Here is a 21,764-nt window from a genome sequence, read left to right on the forward strand (position 1 = left end):
TGTTACTGATTAATTACTTTGACATATACTGAATTTTGCAGTGGATTTTGGAGTGAGTGCCCAGGTGAGCAGAACTAATGGGAGGAGAAATAGCTTCATTGGAACACCATACTGGATGGCTCCTGAGGTGATTGACTGTGACGAGGACCCGAGACGCTCCTATGATTACAGAGTAAGTGTGAGGAGTCAGACAGTGGGAATCAAAATTTGCAAGGAACTTTTGGCTAATGTTTATTTTTTAATGATAGAATAAAAGATTGAGGAAGGCAGTTTACCCCCTTCACATTAAACTGTAATAGGTAGGAAATACTGTTACTGTATGTGATTTGATCATATGCATAAAATATTTTCTTAGAATGTATACAAAGTAGACCATTGGGAGTTATCCATATATGAGGAAAAATGTCCAGTTTATACTGTTTGCATCTTCATGGTAAAAATATTATATTATGTGGCTTTATATGGAAATTTAACTTCCAGCGAAAGAGGGCTCTGTAAACTTAAAAATGAATAAATGTAAAGCCAATTATTAACTTCCACAGTAACTTAGCTCCAAAAAAGAAAAAAATAATTTGATTATGCAGGGTAATGGAGAAAATCCTTGGCATAGTTCACCTCCAAACCACAAAACATCAGTGGAATAGACAAATTAAGTAACAATTCATGCTATTTATTAAAATTTCCACTGAAGCTGCAGTTTGAACAATATACATCTATGTACACATTTCAAAAAGCTGATGTGGAAAGAAAACTCTCCATTTGCTATAGACTGGAAAAACCACATTCACTCTCCACATCATAAGTCATCCAAACAATTCATTGTGGTTTCAGTATGTGGAACCTAGGACTCGATAGTTGAAGTTGATTAATTTAAGCTTCATCTCTTTTTGCTTTCCCTTAAATGCCCTTTGCTTGATCTGCAAGCAGATCTATTGAGAGCCTATTACAGTCCAGTGCTATAAGAAGCTGTGGAGATTATGGAAGCAGAATGTTCTTTAAGGGGCTTGCTGTAAAAATAAAGCTTGCTAGCTGCAGAGTTTGTGCCGTCTTCCAACTACCCATATAAAATAATTAATTTTTATTTTTTAGCCCCATGTAATTTAAAGAAGTTTAAACTTACACTATCACATCCACCCTTTGAAGCCAAGAGATCTATAAACTGGGGGTACTAAGAATTCAGTTAACTGCTTTAGGAATCAAACAGCCAGCCATTATACTAGTAGTCATGAGTGTTCTAAAAAACAAATAGTGGTAAAGATAATCTTTTAGAGCCTCCTAAATTATAATTTCTTAGGAATTATAATACTTCTATCCTCAATTTACTATATTCTAAGAATTGCTGAAAGTGCTTTATTAATGTTATTTAATTTAATACACATACCAATCCTTTGAAGCAGAGGCATTATTGTCTCCATCTTTCACAGAGTAAAATTGACATACAGAAATATCAATTATTTACCCAGGATCACATAGCTGGTAGGTCCATGGCTTAGGACTTCTTTACAGCAGATTCATTTCGGTATTTCATTAAACTGAGCCCCACCTTATATCAGCCTATTGTGTAGTATAGTATTGGCTGGTCTGAAGCTCAAATAATGTCATCCTATAATGTCAATCTATAAATAAGTTTCACTATAGAAAATCCATAAAATACTTCTGACAGTGATACCCCACATCAGCCAAAGATTGATTTGAGACTTTAGATATTATCAGTTTCCCATTTTTAAGTGTTATTGTTTGTCATCTTTTCCTTTGCAGAGTGACGTATGGTCTGTGGGAATCACTGCTATTGAAATGGCTGAAGGGGCTCCTCGTAAGTAAAAATGTTTGATAATTATTATAGGTTAGGGAGACACGCTGTACAAATCTGTGTCTCCAGAATATGAGATTGCCACTTGTACTAGTCACCTTATATAAGTGCCACAATGTGTGCCAAATTATAAGTGATGGCCCTTTCAGTGATTACCAAATGCCTTAGTCAGAATGGCCAGATATGGACATAAAAAGAGCTTTGCTTGTCTCTCTTATGGTATCTTATTTTAGGCTGATTGAGTGCTGTTTCAATGATATCAGTAGCATTTCTGATAGTCCTGACCAACCAGAATCCAAAGGCGTTCCAGTGCACATGCAGTGGCAGAATATTTAGGTTGCAGAACATTCACAATCACACACTGGTACTACTTCAGACTGTGACAGTTTAGAAAATCCTCCAGTGGTTCATTAAAATTGAGCCAATCCTCAACAATTTGGGGAAGGAAACTTTTTTAGATTTTGGAATCAGTTCAGCTCCCCTTCAGTGCCTTCTAGGTTGCTTTCAGTTACCCCAGTGCCCTTAATCACTCAGAAGGCTCCATTTCCTCTTGTTTTCCCCTCTTCCACATTATTTAAATGACTTGTCAGCATCCTGTTCTCTCAGGACACTGCTTTCTGGTAGGAAAGTAAAAATGGAATGTGAACTTAGATATAAACGATTGCAAGCCACCTCATGTATGACCCCATAAGCATAGAACATTTGCTGTCCTTGGTAATAAATCCAAAGGTATACGTGGTAAACACATTGGATGAGAAGTGAAATAAAAGCCTGGAGTATGCGTGGGGGTAGGGAGGCAGAATTGCTTGGCTCCCCCTTCTCCAGGCAGATCCTGTAGGTTCCCATGGCTCCACAACTTCCCTGTGCATGATGTCCACCCACCAAGCTTTATATGCTCGGATTATCTTAGCAATATGTTTCAAGGCCGATGGGAATAATTTTGAACAGGAGAAATAGTAGTCACATAATTGTTAAGAATTCCTGGTGTCCATTGGAATATCACAGTAGGGGGCAGGGGGTTGGTGCTGGGATTAAAGCTGGGACAGATGGGGAGATCAGGTTGCTACTGCCTCCGTGCTAGTGCCCAATAAATTACGAAGTATGTTGGGTGAGTAAAAAATAAATGATGGAAAAATATATGTGGCATATATAAAATTGAAATGACGCTGAGGAGATGCATTACTATTGTTCATCATCTCTTGTTATAAATTCTTTGGGAACCTGAGATTATATTAGATTGCTGCTAACTGATGCTGCTCCTTCTTTCTCTCCTCTTGAAATACACAATATGGTATTTCAGCTTAGTATCAATGCATATTTTTCATGAGGATACATGACTGCATCAAGCAGTATATATTTTTCTGTTGTTTCTGAGTATTCTTCACCATGCTTCAAAGAACTAGTTTTCTATATTTTGCAGATTTGTACTTCTTAGTTCATCTTTCTTTGTTTCACTTTTGGATTCTCAAATATTAAGTCTTGGAAGAAAAAGGGGGCAATGAGCTAAATCACAGAGTGGGTGCAGAGAAAGAGTGTGCACAGAGTACATGAATGGCAAGCTTCACACAAGGAAGGGGGGGATTCTTAACTTACAAGGAGAGGAAATACTATTAGCATGACTGGACAAGTAACTGAAATGTTGCACATTTGGTCAGGAGCAACTTGAAATAGCCATCCTGCTAAAACATTTCTCTTTCACCAACCTCCTTTATTACTTGGAATATTATTTTGGATTGAGATTATTGCCTCTATTTAACTGCAGAAGTCCTCCAGTTTATAATTATATTCACAGAAGAGATGGCCTTCCAAAATGACAGCTATCTGATCATTGCTTCTGAGATCCAGATAATAAAATTCTTTCCTTTCATTGGTGAATTTCTCCCAGAGAAGTAAAGAGAGGAAACGTCACTTCTCAATGAAAGAGTGCTTATAGGGGCTCTCAGAGGAGAGAAGATCTGGGCCATGGCACATAGGACCTTTTTAGGTTCTGTCTAATGGGTAGGATTCAACTTACTGTGGAGACTTTAAAGCAAAGCTATACTATTACTAGTAACTACTCAAACATCAAAATATCATAGACTGATTAATATTGAATAAATGCAGTTCTTACTTTCTCTACTGTATTTAGAAAAATGAGTCTTTGCTTGATGAGAAGCAGGATAGAGATGATGATTTAGTTTGACTCTCTTTCCTTGTCCAGAATCTACACCAGCCAAGTTACTTTAATGTGATCCATATTTTTCCCTATTTTGTCATTCTCCTTGGTATTGTAAAGATTATTTTTAATATTGTCAGCCATGCTTGTTTATAGTCTTTGTAGTAGTATCTCTCCATTCTTCACACTTCAAATCAATCATTACCTGAGTAATTCAAATTTTCTTCTGTCCCATCAGAAGACCCATTCTTTCAACTTTCAAAAGATTCCTTGAGATCTCAACATATATTAGAAATAAACCACATTATATAAACTAAAGCAAATTGCCCCCAATTTAATGTTTCCAACCTATCAAGAGTGATAACCATAAATAAGGTTTACTATTTCAAAGAAATGCATCTCTAATGGTAAAATGTTAGGTAGTGTTAGGAGATCTGAGGTGAAGGGGGCATTTACTGGCCTTCCTATAATTGAACCATATACAGAACCTTCACTGTTGCTGTTTGACAAAGCTCTTGTACCCAACCTGTGCTCACTCCTTTGTGAACTTCTCTTTTACTCTATTCCCTAATATTTTTTCCCTTTGGAAATAAAACAATTTTTTCTTTATTATTTTTTCTGTAACTTTGTTTTACTAAAGTAACTTTAGTTTACAACACTGTATGTGATTTAGGGGAATAAGGTTCACACTTCTTCAAATATGTTAAGACATCACACCACCACCAAAGCACCCATAATCCTCCATCATAGACCATTGGGCCCCTGCCTGCTATGATCCTTATCCTCCACCCTCCCTCCCTAGCAGTGTCAACTCTACAGTCATATTTCCAGGATTTGTTTTGTTTTGGTTTTGTCTGTTCCTTTGTTTTGTTTCTTTATATTCCACATATGAGTGAAATCATATGAGTGGACATAGAAGATTTGGTACATATACACAAGGGAATACTACTCACCTATAAACAAAAATAAACTCTTGCCATTTGTGATAACATGGATAGAACTGGAGGGGATTATGCTAAGTGAAATAAGTCAGAAGGAAAAAGGCAAATATTTCTTAACTCTTAAACCCACATAACATTGTTAGCTGACTGACTGATGCTCAGATGTTAATAAATGACAACTGGTTAATATTTAAAAACTTACAAGTAGTGTTTAAAGAGCATAACCTCATGACTGATTGGACATGGTAAAGTAATGAAGAGTCAAATACACTCCTGATCTTTTGAGCTTGGGGCTAATTTTGCCCTCACTTATAAACCTGCACTTCTATTAATTGATGCTTAAGTAATTGAAATAAAAGTTTGACCTTTAAACAATTGCTTTTATGTAGCTCTAGGTAAAATCTCTGTGGGAATTTTTTTCTACTACTATGACACACCAGTTTAACATTAGAGTTTTCTGGGATGGATATTGGGTGACAAAGGATGATTCTAAAAAAGCCATTAATATTATACATCTTCACATGAATGTAGTGTTAGATGAAATTTACACTATGGCTCTCTAGTGGGGATTTTTGCATTGCCAGTTTGTTTTAATAAAAACACAAGAGAAAATAAGTGAAGTGAGACACATATATAAATACTTAAAGAAAAGCCTAGAATTCCCAAGCCAATGATGTAATGAATTTATGCAGCACATCTTGGAATAGACTTTTCTCTGTATGGCTGTGTGTTAAAAAAAGAGAGTAAAAGTCCAGTAGTTTGGCACAGATTTGAAGTGCCAGATAGTTAATATCTTTATTATAATATCAATAATTAGTATTTATTAATTGCTTGATCTGTGTCAGACACTTTTACAGGTAGATTGCCATTTAATCCTCATACATTTCTTGAAAGAAATTGTTGTTATAGTTCATTTTTTTTCAGATGAAGAAACTGAGGCACAGAAAGGTTAAATAATTTGTCTATGGTCATAAAAGCAGAGCTAGGAATTGAACCCAGGTGATCTTATTCTAGAGGGTGTGTGCTTCACAGTTTATGTACACTGTATTTACCTCTTTCCTCAGCTTCCAAAACAGAGTCTTCTCAACTTTTGAGGCTACTGATATATTATATATTATTGTGCTTGGGAACTATTGTGCTTTATATATTATTGTGCTTGGGGACTAATCTGGTTGACTTTTTCAGCCTATAATTATAGATTCCAGTTTTACAATTCCAGATATCTACAATACAAAACATAGAATAGTGTATGTTTTCATTTTTTATTTACTTCTCTAGATATAAATCATCACACTGATTTGTGTGACAGAGAATCCCTTTTGTAATGAAGAGTGTGCTCTGCAGTTCTTATTGTTAATTTTAAACTTTTCTATTTCCCTTTATAGCCCTGTGTAATCTTCAGCCCCTGGAAGCCCTCTTCGTTATTCTGAGGGAATCTGCTCCCAAAGTCAAATCCAGTGGATGGTAAAGATGAATGTCTTAATCAACTAAACACATTAACTTGACTTTTTTTTATGTAATAGAGAAGTTTTAATTCAGTTGGTTTGCCCTGTTTCAACATCCTGTTGAACAATATTTCCTCAAAACCAGAACCTTAACGGGGGCATGTAGGAAGGTGGTACCAGTTCTAAATAACCAGTTTTCACTAAGAGCTAGCTAGCCAACTAGAAATAAATAATACCCTCCATAGCATATTGTGATGGCACTACTGACCTGTCATTAAAGACATATTGTTTCTCCAGTAATGTGGGTCAGTGGAACTGTTTATAACCTTTCTCACTATGCCCTAGATAGACAGTGATTGTGATATACAGCCCAGTTATCTGCCCCATCCAAAGACATTGAGCAGAGAACTTGTTTTCCCAGGGTGTTACAGGCTAACTAGAGGACCTTTCTCACTAAACCTTAATGGTCTAGTATTTGCATCTCTTGTTTATTCTTAGTATTTAATGCTTGCTCTGGTTTGATTGCTGACATTCTCCCTTGTGATTTTATTTAACTCTTTCTACAAATTCAGGGTTTCTGTTAGTTAGTCCTGGTGCTATGAATGCCTTTTTGGATCATTACATCTATGCCTCTATAGCTAAAGGTGCAGAGAGTCTAATGAAACATTCATACTTCAAAATGTAAATACTGTGAGCTGACTGATCTGTCTTATGGTCTACATGTAGCACATGGCACTTAATTGCCATTCTACCACTTGACTTTTCACTATGTGCATTTTACTGAACTCACTGAAATTTCTCCTGTTATTTGGGTGGAAAATGCCTTTGATCTGACCTCTTCTTAGGATTGAATGGCATTGTTGTATAATGTATATTGTCAAGCTGCAGGATATTTAGCATCTGAAAGGACAATTATAGCTAGAAGTAACTCGAAAAATATGATCTAGCTTGGGTGGAGGGAGGGAGACGATATGGCAGGCCTGATTATGCGCTCTTATCTCTTTGATTCATTTCTTTTAGGTCCCGCAAGTTCCACAATTTCATGGAAAAGTGCATGATAAAGAATTTCCTATTTCGTCCTACTTCTGCAAACATGCTTCGTCACCCATTTGTTCAGAATATAAAAAATGAAGGACATGTTGTTGAGTCATTAAAGAAGCATCTTATTGGCATTATTAAAAAGAGACAGAAAAAAGGTAGAATCTGAACTTTTCATTTTTCTAGAATTACTATTTAGATAAGAGCAGGTTTTTTTTTCTTCAAGAAAAATAATATTTGTTTAAAATTAAATGTAAAGTAGAAATTCTAAGGCTTTCAATATTGTTTTTCCAATGTGCCTTGTACATTTAATTCATTCTCTCCCCTGCAAGTGTGTGTGTGTGTATACTTATATATGAACAGTGTGTGAGTGTGTGTGTGTATACATATATACTTATACATACACATATATTTATATATCTATACATACACATATGATTATAAATTGTTGCCAGTTATACCTAAAAACTGTTCATATTTACAAAAACATTGAAAGCCACAGGAAGAATTTTGTGATGTGCTAATTTGAAGAAAACTCCAAAATTAAAGAAATAAAATAAATAAGAAGATAACAAACTCTGTATCTTAATGTGACTTTTTGTTCATATTTTCAATTATCCCAGTTAGGCTCCTTATTGGTGGTTAATTTGGAAGTAAGGTCTGTGCACCATACTTAATTTTTTTTATCTCCAACTATATGATGTAATTAAAGAACTAATTTATACAAATAAAGTTTCTGTCAACTAATGCCAAAAATAGGACAATGGATTTTCACCAAATCAGTGAAAACTACTTAGGAAGTTCTAATTTTATAGGTTGTGTTGCATATTCCACATTTGGTTTGTGGCACTACAGGCAGTGTTGACAGTGGTGATGGGGGAACCTAGAAAATACAGCAGCCTTCCTCAGATTAGCGATAGGATTGATTGCAGTGGGTCTTCTTTGTTCTGCGTAAACTGCATGTGTCCTCTTTTGGAGTGAGAAGCAGAAGAAATTTAATTTACTTAACCATTTTGGAACCTTGTCGGACCAACTTCTCAGAGATCAGCCAATCTCAAAAGGATGCAGGGAGACCCACATTTACTTGAACATTTACTAATTTCCAGAGTTGTAATATTTTTTGAAGGTTACCTGCAGTAAAAGTTACATGTATATGGAGAGTGTATGGAAGATGTAAACGTAGTTGCCCTAATTACTTTAATATAGGAAATTCCAAAGAAAACTCTTGTTTATAAGTTTCTATATTTAAGTAGTAATGGCATAGCTGACAGAAAAGAAGTCAAACATTTTCAATGTGTTAAGTGTAAAACTCAGAATTAAGATTTTTACCTTTTCATTGAAAGGAACAAAGATGCTGATACTCATTGTCAAAAATATTCCTTGAGGGCCTCCCCTGTGGGACAGCGGTTGAGCACTGGGTTGCAAAGCTGGCCACAGCATCCGCAGCGCTGGTTCAATCCCCAGCTGCTCCCCGGCCACCTGAGGAGGGTCCCACATGGCGCACAGACCTCTCCTGCCACCCACTGCTCCCTCCCCTCAGCAGTGTACTTCAGTCTGCCTGCTCTGCAACCCACTCTGGCTCCGTTCAATTCTCTCACCCTCCCGCGCTTCTGACTGTACCCAGTGCTTGTATAAATAAATAAAAATAAATCTAAAAAAACAAACAAAATAAAAAAAAAAACAGTAAAAAAAAAAATCATCCTTGAAAGGACCAAAGATAGGTGTGTGCACAAGCCATTAAGTCCTTAGTCTAGAGCACACCTGGGCCTCCCTGATGGCACAAGGGTTAAAGTCTCAGCGCTATCAAGCTGTTGCCAGCCACTGCAGCACGAGTTTGATCCCTGGCCAGGGAGCTACCCACGTGGCACAGCAGACCTCTCCTGTCTCGCCTCTTGCTCCCCTCAGCAGTCTATTTCAGGAGACCCACCTGTTCTGCTCCCCACTCTGTCTCTGGTGATTCCTCTCACCGCACCCCCCCCCGCCACCGCCGCACCTCTCGCCTACACCCCAGTTCTTCTACACAAAAATAAATAAATCCTTAAAAAAAAAAACTAGAGCACACTTCTTAGCCATGCTCTCCATGACTCACTAACTCTAAACTATCTAGAGTTTATCTTCTTCCTTTCTTCCTTTGCCTTACTCAAATATTTTTCTTTAGAATTGTAGCAATTAGATCAATGGATTTTCTTTCCTATTTAGAGAAATTAGTCTGCATACAATATCTGCACTCTGCTACAAAAGTGGGCCCAGGAACTAGGATATTGTCTGGATCACCAACCAGGTGTGATGTGAAGATGTACCTTCCAGATTTACTCAACATCCTGAACATTAAGCATGCAAATTGACTAAGGCAGATTACATTAGTCTCTGCTGATTATTTTGCATTATCTTTTCTCTTTCCCAAAAAGGAATACCTCTGGTCTTTGAAAGAGAAGAAGCTATTAAGGAACAGTACACCACCAGGAGATTCAGGTGTGTTAGACAAAATTGCATATCTAATTTGATGTTAGCAATTCATGCAGGGCAGTTGATGCCATACTGTTATATTTAACTTAGAAAAACTTAATTCTTTTTTTATTTAAATTTTATTTTTATATTCCCCATACAATTACAACCCCCTTATTTTGACTCCAATCCCTCCTTTCCCCGCCCCCCACTCCCCATAGAGTGTCTCTGGTTCATAGTTGTTTGTTGATTTTGATACTTTCTTTCTTATAGTTATTCATTTTCCTGGTCCCTTATTTAAGTTTTCTAGATTCCTGCTATGAGTGAGACCATCCAGTATTTTTCTTTTTCTTTCTGGCTTATTTCGCTGAACATGATCCCTTCCAGCTCCATCCATGTTGCTGCAAATTGCATGTGTTTATCTTTTTTGAATGCTGAGTAATATTCCATGGTGTATATGTAACCACATCTTCTTGATCCAGTCATCTATTTTTGGGCATTTGGGTTGTTTCCAAAGCCTAGCTATTGTAAATAGTGCTGCTATAAACATAGGGGTGCAGGTGCTCTCTGGAATTGATGTGTCTGTGTCCTTTGGGTAAATACCTAGGAGTGGAATTGCTGGATCATATGGAGGCTCTATGTTTAGTCGTTCAAGAAATCTCCACACAGCTCTCCATAGTGGTTGGACCAGTTTGCACTCCCACCAGCAGTGCAGAAGAGTTCCTTTTTCTCCACAACCTCGCCAACATTTGTTGTTGCTAGTTTTTTTAATATGTGCCATTCTCACTGGTGTAAGATGGTATCTCATGGTAGTTTTGATTTGCATTTCCCTGATTACAAGTGATGTTGAACATTTTTTCATATGCCTGTTGGCCATTTGCATTTCCTCTTCAGAGAAGTTTCTTTTTAGCTCTTCTGCCCATTTTTTGACTGGATTATTTTCTTTGTTTTTGTTGAGTCTCATCAGCTCTTTGTAGATTTTTGTGATCAGTCCTTTATCATCAGTGTTGTGTGCAAAAATGGTCTCCCAGTCGGTGGGGTTTCTCTTTGGAAAAACTTAATTCTTTTTTTTTTTATTTTTTTAAATAATTGATTTTATTTTTATATTCCCCATACAATTGCAACCCCCCCATTTTGATCCCAATCCCTCCCCTCCCACCCCCCACCCCCCAAAAAGTGTCTCTGGCTCATAGTGAAAAACTTAATTCTTAATGTAACAAATAATAGTTCAATTTTCAAGTGATATTTGAGTGGAAATTTTTCTATTACTACTCAGAGATTCCCTGATATCTGGCAATAGAATGATCAAGTAGATTAGAAAGCCATTAATACTGAGTACATTAATAATACAAATATTTCAGACATACAAGAATGATTCAACAAAATTTATTGAAAATACCTTCTTTGCAGAAAATATCCATCTTTTGAAATAAAAACATTTTTCCTGAATGGTTTTACTCTACTGGCAATTCTAATTGCTTGGCAATCATGTTTGTTTTTAGAGGACCTTCTTGTACTCATGAGCTTCTGAGACTGCCAACCAGCAGTAGGTGCAGACCACTGAGAGTCCTGCATGGAGAACCTTCTCAGCCAAGGTGGTTACCTGATCGAGAAGAGCCACAGGTGCAGGCACTTCATCATCTACAGGGAGCAGCCAGGGTGTTCACGCCACTAAAGGCTCAGGACAATGGTCCTAGGCCTCTTCAGGGGCAAGCCCAGGCACCACGGCGCCTCCACGGGGCAGCTCAGGTGTTCATGCCACTGCAGCCTCAGATTAAGGCTAAGTCATCTAGGCCCATACCAATGCAGCTCAAGGCACCTCCACGACTTCGTAGGACAGCCAAGATGCTCATGCCACTACAGGCTCAGGTTAAGGCACCTAGGCCTCAACAGATACAGGCCCAGGTACCCAAAGAGTGTCAGCCCCAGCCCCAGACCCAACCCCAGGTGGTAGAAAAGCCACAGGATCTGGACCAGGTACCAGAGGAATTTCAGAGGCAAGATCAGGTACCTGAACAACAAAGGCAGGGCCAGGCCCCTGAACAACAGCAGAGACAGAACCAGATACCTGAACAGCAAATGGAGCAGAACCAGGTACCCGAACAGGCAGAGGTACAGGAACAGGCTGCTGAGCCCCCACAGGCAGAGACTGAGGCAGAGGAACCTGAGTCTTTACGAGTTCATGCCCAGGTGTTCCTGCCCCTACTGTCACAGAACCACCATGTGCTGTTGCCACTACATTTGGATACTCAGGTGCTCATTCCAGTTGAGGGGCCAACTGAAAGGTCACCACAGGCACAGGCCTGGGCTCTAGAGCCCCCACAGGCAGTTGGCTCAGTGCAAGCACTCATAGAGGGTCTTTCAAGAGATTTACTTCGAGCACCAAACTCCCATAACTCGAAGCCACTTGGTCCACTCCAAACTTTAATGGAAAACCTGTCGTCAAACATATTTTACTCTCAGCCAGAGCAGGCACGTAAGAAAAAATCAAAAGTTTCTAGTCTGAGGCAGGCATTGGCAAAAAGACTATCACCAAAGAGGTTCCGAGCAAAATTATCACGGAAACCTGAAGAGTTTGAGCTCTCAGATTTAGAAGCCCGCAGGCGAAGGCGCCAGCGCAGATGGGAGGAGATCTTCAATCAGCATGAGGAAGAATTGAGACAAGTTGCAGACGTAAGAATTTCTGATATTTTTACTGAGTTGAATATGCAAAGAAAATATGCTGGTTAGTTCATACTCGTGTTTTCCCTCTGTAAAGTCAAATGAAATAAAAATCCCCTGTGTCCCAGAGATTAACTAATTTGTCTTTCAAGTAAATTATCCTGAAATTTCGAGATAACTGTGACTAAATTTGAGAAAGAAAAGTTTGCTTCAGAAATTCAGGCAATTGCTTAATATTTCTGTAGAGATTTCATTCTGATTATTAGTTTTCTACCTATTATTCCGATAACTAGTAAAAGGATATCATATTCGCATTTAAAATTGTTTTGTATCTTTAAAATTACTTTCATAATAAAAATTTTCAGATGTAACTCCATAGAAAACACAAGAGAAATTTGGTTTTATTTCTCTAACCTCAAAGTTTCTTTATTCTTTTTTCCTGTATAGTGTTGAGCTCTACCATTTGAGTGAATTGTACTAATTTTTGTACTCAGTTATGAGTTAATCAAACTTTACACCACATATTCTTAACCTGGATCTAGCACATGAGCTGCAGGAAGTCAGTGATCCCCCTATAAAATATATGCAGACATGTGTTTGTATATGCAGTTTTCCTCAGATTCTGAAATGGATGCAGAGACAAAAACTGTTAGAAACTAATGATTTAAGTAAATTTTGATATTTGAAATTATTAAATTGTATATTAGGATACTATTACAGTTGCTCCTATCATTTGCATTTTAAAATAGAAGCTTTTATTTTCCTTTTTGTTTCAAAGGACAAAGAAGATGAATCCTCAGACAATGATGAAGTATTTCATTCAATTCAGGCTGAAGTCCAAATAGAACCCTTGCAGCCGTACGTTCCAAATACTAAAGGAAATGATGTAAGTTTCTCAGTGAGTTAGCTGTGGCATTAATACATGCCTACAACGGTGGTTCTTTTTTGTTCGTTTTAAAAATTATGTTTTCTGAGGTAATGATGGTTTGCACTGGCCTTCTATTGCTAATTTAATGTAGTTTTTATTTTATTACTTTTTAATTGTATTATTTTTTATTAAAGTAATGTTTGTATACAACACCATACGTAATTTGAAGGTACAGGATCATAACTCTTCAGTTGTGTGTCACCACACCACACCCAATGCCAGGGCACCCGTAGTCCTCTAGGATAGTCCATTAAATTTCATGGTCTTAGGTCTTTTCATACACTTAAGCATTGAAGATGCCAGAAAACTTGTTTACCTGGATTCTGTGATTCAGTATTTAATTTATTAGAAATTAAAGCCAAAAAAATTAAAATGTGTATTAATTTGAAAAGTAATAAAAGCATTACACGTTAACCTAATAAGCACATTTTTAATGAAAAATAACTATATTTTCCATCTCACTTAATGGAAAACAGCTGGATTTTCATATCTGCTTCTGTTGCCATATGTTGTTTAAATTGAAATATATGAGCAAAAGCTGGCTTCTCACATATAGATGGTTGGAAAGAAAGAATTTTCATAGCTCTTCAGATAATTGTGGATATTTTTAATATACCCAAACTAGAGAAGTTGGGTTTAAAGCCATGTCAGTAAAATTTTGTATACATGGTAATATTAACATCCAGTGGTTGGTCTTATGCTGTGAATAGTTTGCTCATACATGACTTTGTATTTTCTTGCTTTGGCCAGTTTGAAATCATTGGTTCACTGTATATATATAAAGATGTTTCCAAATGTTTTCACATTTCATTATAAAATGCCATAAGTAGCATTTTTAAATACACTTGTCGATTTTATTAAAATTATTGAGTACTGATAATTTGTTAGATCTGGACTTGGCAGTCTGTTGTCAGTGCACTGTGGTTGGGGGTGGGGGAGTGTGAGGGAGTGTGGTCGCTGTTTTCCTTCTTACCAGGGTCCTACCCTGTCGGGAGCACTCCACCTCCTTCATAGGGGCTTCACCTGATCAAGGGTGGTGTGCCTCCACACCCTTTTCACTCTCCCCTTTCTAGTACACCAGCTGATCCTACAACATGTCATCTGTGTCCCAACCCTAGACCACAGACTCCAAGCATTTCTGTCTACCCTCTCTCTGTCCAATGAGGTATGAATATGTCCCCTCTGGGACCAATCTGTGTTGGTCTCTGAGATGCAAGGGGTGCTTCAATCTTAACCCCAAACTTCATGATTCACTCAGTGTAGTGTCCCTCTGGTAAATTGTTAGATGTTCCACTTGGGAATGAAGCAGGAACCCCTTTTTGTCATTAAATGAAAACTTTGCCATTACTCAGGTAACAATTATTACCTTAAGCATGACATCTTAAGCAGAAAATACAGTGAGCTATGACTGGTTTGGAATACATCATTTACCGTAGCGTCTGATTTACTTAGTTATCATTCCCTTCTTTCCCATTTCTGAGACCAAATACAATCAATCATATTAGGCATTGGTCTTTCTTATTTTGAGCCTTTATTTATTCTGAGTAATTTTGACTTCTCATTCACTCATATCAATAAACATTCTGAAATCATCTTCGTGAACCAGGAGGTCTAGACTGGGTCATTTTATGATGCCAGCAATCTGAATCAAAAACTGGAGTCTTCAGTCAGATGCATGTCTTGCATACTGCCAAACATCTGGTTGTATTTGCAAACACTCATTAGCAAAACATGTGAACATTCGACACTTTTAATTTCTTACCTACCCATCTGTTGGAGTGTGAAGACAAACTTGATAAGTCACTGGATAGAGAAAAAAAAAAGTGTAGGTGGAAATTCTATGGGGACTATACCTGAGAAAAGAAAGCAAACATTGCAAAAAAAAAATGAACACTCATGTAAAATTAAAATATACCAAAAGAAATAAATTATTAAAAAAGAAAACTACAGAGTGATTTTTATCAGCATGAAAATATAAGATATTTTTTAAAAAGTAACATGAATTTTCCTTTCTAAATAATCTAATGTGACTTCCTAGTTGAATGTCATAATGACTTTTCCTTTGGTAGTTAAATACATTTGGGTAGAAACCTAGTGACACAAAAGTAAATGAGGAATGGCGACATTCCATGGGCCCCTCTACTAATGTTGACAGAAAGTAAATTTTCCCCAGCAGTGGAAGCTGGCTTATTATATATGCTTTCTCCAGACATTTTTAGTATTAGATGAAGGAATAATGATCAAAATCCAAATTTATTTATTTATTTATTTTGATTTTTTTTTTCATTTTTTTACATCATTGTTCATTTTTTAAACAATATTTGCTTCCCTCCACCCCCACAGGTGTAGTCCCCATAGAGGTTCCTTCACCAACACATCCGTGCACCATCACCTCAGTCCCCTGTGCTCCTCCCTCCCTCTGATCCCTCTCCCACCTCCTCCCCTGCAGTAGGTCTCTGATTTATAATTGTTTTTGCTTTGTTGTGTTTTGTAGTGTTATTTTTTTTTACACTGTTGTCTTATTCGGTTCCCCTATATTCTTGCTATAAGTGAAACCATGCGATATTTTTCTTTTTCCTTCTGGCTTTTTTCACTGAGCATAATTCCTTCTAGCTCCATCCACGTTGCTGCGAATGGCTGAGTTTATTTTTTTGATTGCTGAATAATATTCCATTGTGTATATATGCCACATCTTCTTGATCCAGTCATCTATTTGGGGGTATTTGGGTTGTTTCCAGGTTTTACCTATTGTAAATAGAGCTGCAATAAACATAGGTGTACAGGTGTTCTTTTGAATCAATGTTTTTGTGTCCTTTGGGTAGATCCCTAGTGGTGGAATTGCCGGGTCGTATGGTAGCTCCATTTTTAATAGACTGAGGAACTTCCAGACAGCTTTCCAAAGTAATTGGACGAGTTTGTACTCCCACCAGCAATGTAGGAGAGTTCCTTTTCACCACATCCTCGCCAACATTTGTTATTCCTTGTTTTTTTGATATGTGCCTCACACCTACTGTGTGAGGTGATATCTCAATGTGGTTTTGATTTGCATTTCCCTGATATAAGGGATGTTGAACATTTTTTCATATACCTGTTGGCCATTTGCATTTCCTCTTTGGAGAAATGTCTTTTAAATTCTTCTGCCCACTTCTTGACTGGATTGTTTATTTTATTTTTGTTGAGTTGTGTGAGTTCTTTGTATATCTTTGTGATCAGTCCCTTATCATTTTTATGGAGTGCAAAGATTTTTTTGCCAATTAGTGGGGTGTCTCTCTGTTTTGGTTAATGTCTCTTTTGCTGTACAGAAGCTTTTCAGTTTGATGTAATACTAGGTGTTTATCTTTTCCTTGACTTTCTTTGCTTTGGGTGATGAGTCTTTAAATAAGTTTTGGAGATGTATGTCTTGTAGTGTTTTACCTATATTTTCTTCTATATATTTTGTGGTTTTGGGTCTTATGTCCAGTTCTCTTATCCATTTGGAGTTGATTTTTCTGTACTATGAGAGGTAGTGGTCTGATTTCATTTTTTTGCATGTGATGGTCCAGTTTTCCCAGCACCATTTATTGAACAAGCTGTGTTCCATTGCATATTCTTTGCTCCTTTGTCAAAGATTAGTTGTCCATATAAGTGTAGCTTTATTTCTAGGCTCTCTATTTGGTTCCATTCGTCTGTGTGTCTGTTTTTGTTCCAATACCAAACTGTTTTAATTATTATGGCTTTGCAGTATAGCTTGAAGTTTGGAAGTGTGATACCTCCTTTCTCCTTTATTTTCATCAGTAGGGCTTTGGCTGTTAGTGGTTTTTTGTCAAATTTATTTAGAATTGAAAAAACCCTTGTAACATTGATATGACTTTATAGTGAAAAATCACTCTCTAAAGTGAAAAAATATACATTGTTAAAGATCAGGATACTTTTGACTATTGAGAGATTTTAATTATGTGTACATATGTGTTACAACTTTTGAAAATCTAGAATTAGCTTAAGCAAGTGAGTGAAAAGTTTGGGCTTGACCTGAAAAGTAATGTGAAAACAGAATTTTTTAAAAATCATTAAATTAGGAGTTGGGTGGCCTACATTCTAGATGTTCTTTAACTTCATGTAACATTCTGGGCTACAGATTTTTCAATAACAAAATGAGGATGTTTATACAATCTCTAAAATGTGTCATTATACTATATAATTCAAGGATACCATTAGAAATCATGGTTAAGCAGTTCTAATTTTTTTCCTATAAATAATAATGAAATTATGGTTTATTTATGAAAATCAGATTTTGTATTTTGGATTTTTAGAAAATATCTCTATATGAAAAAGGGTATTTACTTAAAATAATTTATTATCAAGAATTCTATCAAAGTATTGCATTGTGTCTTTAAGGTCCAAGAGAGATCTTCTATGCCTTGCAACCAAGATCGTGCACAGCGGGTTAAGTTCTCTCCAAGGTATGTGTCTCTAATTTCTATATTCAACTACTGATGGTTTATTATCACATGGAAAACTGAAGCTTATTTATTTGACACTGATTTCTGTGTGGAGTCAAAACTCGAATATTGATGACATTGTCATCAATGATATATCAGTGACCAACATTTAAAACCCAAACTGCATTTATCCATTAAGTAGATCTTTTATACATTCAGTAGTCCTTTGGACATACTGTAGTCTCAGTGCCATTTAATTTGATAATTGGCCAGTAACCCACAATTCGTTAAAAGAAACACCAATATATTTTTGACAGCTTTCAACTAGCAATTTATGATAAAAGGATCTGAAATTTTCACATGTGCCATTTACTTCATTTTCATGTTTTATCTTGTAGTATCATAAATATCGGGTACTACATGATGAAAAACACACATAGTCCCTAACCTCAGAAGATAATATCCAGAATGGCTAAGTACAAAATGATCCATAGGAAGATCAAATCTGAGACTGAATAAAATATACAATGTGATATTTTATACTAGTCACTGTATTTCTCAATCTCTGTAATATTGGTAATTTTTAGTAGTTTTCAGATATCATGTTTCATGTTTTATGATATATGCAAATTCAAATAGCTTTCAAATATAACACATTAATGTAGACTTTACTTGAAAATCATATCCTCCTCCAACCCCAACTCACAATGAAGAGATCTTAGCCTGCATCATTCATTCGGTCATTCAGTGAATATTTATTGAGCACTTACTTTACTCAAGATACCGGACAGTCTGTACATTCCTACCTCATCACCTTTTAAAATCCCATATATTTAACTGGTGTGCAGAAATCTTGGAAAGCAAGACTGGAAATTTCTCTTCCTCTGCACTTAATGAGTGAATATCGTGGTTCTTCTAATTACAAAGGAAGACCCCAGTTGAGTTTTGAATATCTTCTTTTTGGCATCATAGGTTATCACTTTAATAAAATTCAGTATATTGAAATCAGTATCATTGAATTGTAATTGGTTGTTCAAGTTACAAAAGGATTTTTAATTTACAAATAGAAAATTTAATTTAAATATAGTTAAATTTATAAAATTAATTTAAATGAAATATGACTCTTTTCCAAAATTTGGGACCATAGAAAAGATTCTTATCTCTTCCAAGCCTATATAACCAAAGTCCTTCCTATAGAGAAACTCCAAAACAACTGTAAAATTTTGCAGAACTGGCCCCAAGCAACTTTTTTAATATTCCCTGAATTTGAATAGTAAAAACTAAAGTGTTCATCCATCTCTCTGTTCATCCATCTCTTTCTGTAAGACAGGAATAAGACATTAAAAAACATGAATTATAAGCATCTGCAATCCGGATGATAATGGTAGTAAATTTGACACAATAACTTAGCTTAACAGGTTAAAATCCTCACATATTCTTTTCAATTGTGTTCATCACTATGTTACCTAGTTAATAATAATGTCCAAATATTAGCTTAAAGAAAGTTCATAGGAACTTTTAGAAGTTAATCTGACATGTGAAGGAAAGATGTGATATGAAATACTTTTTTATATTTGGGGAATTGTTTCTCTGTTCTAGGTAAAAGCGGGTTTGGGGGGAAATGGAAACTGTAAAGTGTTACTTAAGTTCTAATTCTTTTCGGTTTCATATATACCCGTAACTTAAAGCTTTTTTTGTTGGTCTTGATGTTGAGTTGTGCATTCCCTTTATGAATGTTAGGACATGGCACATGCTTTTCTGTTTTTTCATTAGTGTTCCTCATCGGTCTCTTTTGGAACAAGCTCAGAAGCCCATTGACATCAGACAGAGGAGTTCTCAAAATCCTCAAAATTGTCCAGCACCATCAGGTGATTCAAAGCACAAATTTTTAGCAGTCAAATTGTTAATGTTTAACAATTTATACTGCAGAAGTCAAATAAGAATTTTAAGAAGGAATGAATCAAAAGTGTTAGGAAGGCCAAGTAGAATTAAGACCAGGAGGCCATTGGATTTGGCAGTTGGGTAGTCAGTGGTAGCCTTTGAGAAATGGAAAGTTACTTTTCTGAAGTTTCTTCTTTCACTTGGGTAGTACTTAGGAATGTGCCTAGAGAGGAAAAAGGTATCAATTTTATTTAGTTTCTGTACCATGTGTGAAAAATATGGGAAAGGAACTTGGGAGAGGCCTTTCCAACAGTATAAAATTTATAGGTCATCTTTAAAATAGTGGAATATTAGATGGAGCAGTTGTGGGTGTGTGTTTTATTCATCAGTTTGTTACTCCACTTCCTTGAAGTAGGATATATTAAGTACCTCATACGCATCCCTATGTGTTGCAAATTGATATTTTTACTCAAAGCACATGAGAAATCAATCAATAAATTCCTATAAAAAACCTCACAAATGATGATATAAACATCAGACAAGTGTTTTAAGATGTGCTTTTGAGAGAGTTCTGATAAATTGTAGTTCTGTGCAGCTTTTAATTAGTGTGAACAAAGCCAAAAGTTGCACTTTGAATTATAAACTCTGACATTATCTACCTTTAAGCTATTCAAGTAAATTAAGCAAGAATAAAATGCCTGATTGAGTCCCCAGGTCATCTGTAAAAATGTACCATGCAGATTTTATTAAAGTGTTAATAATAAAAAGAATATATAGCTATATATACTTTATGAAAATAGATATTTGGAGACCTGAACTTAAAAACCCCATTCTTATTCTGAGGAGACTCAGATAATAGCAACATTCTTTTAAATAGTAGTGTCCCCTAATGGAGAAATATTATCTTGTGAAGAATGAAGACAACTTTAGGATTTTTTTCCCCCAGAATCGTTTCCTTGTGTTTTTACTAGGGCAAAATTTGCTAATACAGGGAAATAACTACAATTTTAAGGTTTATTCACATTTCCATTTTTAGAAATAAGAATATTCTCTATTAGGCTCCAGAGAATCATGACCAGTGGTGGGAGGGGGGAGGGGATAGCTTCTGTGTGCATAAAAGCGAAAGTTCTTTTGGGCTCTAAAATTCTATTATTTTATTGTGTGTACTTCATAGACCATTCGAAGTTCCCATGAGATTGCATAATTCATCATGCAGAAAATCAAAGCACCTTGCTACAAGTTTGCCTCAGACTCTCAGATTCTTATTTAGTCTGATAACACACCAATAGACTTAGAGAAAGCAGTTTCCTGCAGAAAATAATAAGTGGGAAAAGCATAATAGCGTCAGAAGATGCAGATACAAATTATAGTATGTATTCAGTGTAATATTCTCAAAAGATAGCGGTGTTTGCACATACATGCTTTTTGTAGTTGTAGTATCTATACTTTGACTGTATATACAAACACTGAAAATAAAAAAGGAATAGTGCTATTAACCTTTAAAAATCCAAGCACACAAAAACAATAAACAAGGACTTGGGTCTCCCCTTAGTGAAACTTTTTCTAAGTACACCCAGATCTACTTGATTTTTGAGTCTGTTAAGTAGTATCCCTGGATCTCAATATCAAACTCAGACATCCAATCCAGATAAATTTGCATTTTAAATTTAAATTTGCATTAAAATTTCACACTGTGGAATTCATCTATGCATTGCGAGAGCAATTTGTCATGTGTAGCTATTAAAATTAAAGGTAAAATTAAAATTGAATTAAATTAAATTGAAAAGTCAACCCCTTAGGGACACTAGCTATATTTCAAACACTCAATAGACAAGTGTGACTATAATGGACAATGAAGGTATGAAACATTTCCATTACTGCAGAAAGATTCCTAGCTGTAAAAGGGTGGAGTTTTGTCTGTCTTCAGTTGTTAACTCTCCAACTGTATTCAAATACTTGAGAATATATCATTGGTTGGAAATTGGGGGACTAAGATTGCAGAGTCAACTGTTCTCTTGAGTTTTGACTGATTTAGCATTTTC

General features: G+C 36.1%; 1 protein-coding gene across 1 annotated transcript in view; it reads left to right on the top strand.

Annotated features, from left to right (window-relative positions):
* NRK (Nik related kinase) overlaps nucleotides 1–21,764 on the top strand; it is a gene marked incomplete at both ends in the record, with an annotated part of 135,068 nt that overhangs the window by 85,159 nt on the left and 28,145 nt on the right. The window contains 9 exons of the mRNA XM_084258718.1: nucleotides 42–172; nucleotides 1,759–1,813; nucleotides 6,292–6,370; nucleotides 7,372–7,547; nucleotides 9,798–9,861; nucleotides 11,337–12,507; nucleotides 13,274–13,381; nucleotides 17,798–17,862; nucleotides 19,615–19,709. Coding sequence (XP_084114844.1) covers nucleotides 42–172; nucleotides 1,759–1,813; nucleotides 6,292–6,370; nucleotides 7,372–7,547; nucleotides 9,798–9,861; nucleotides 11,337–12,507; nucleotides 13,274–13,381; nucleotides 17,798–17,862; nucleotides 19,615–19,709 — 1,944 coding nt within the window. The remainder of the gene's footprint in view (nucleotides 1–41; nucleotides 173–1,758; nucleotides 1,814–6,291; nucleotides 6,371–7,371; nucleotides 7,548–9,797; nucleotides 9,862–11,336; nucleotides 12,508–13,273; nucleotides 13,382–17,797; nucleotides 17,863–19,614; nucleotides 19,710–21,764) is intronic.

This window comes from Talpa europaea (assembly GCF_964194135.1).
Source record: "Talpa europaea genome assembly, chromosome: X".
Lineage (NCBI taxonomy): Eukaryota > Metazoa > Chordata > Mammalia > Eulipotyphla > Talpidae > Talpa > Talpa europaea.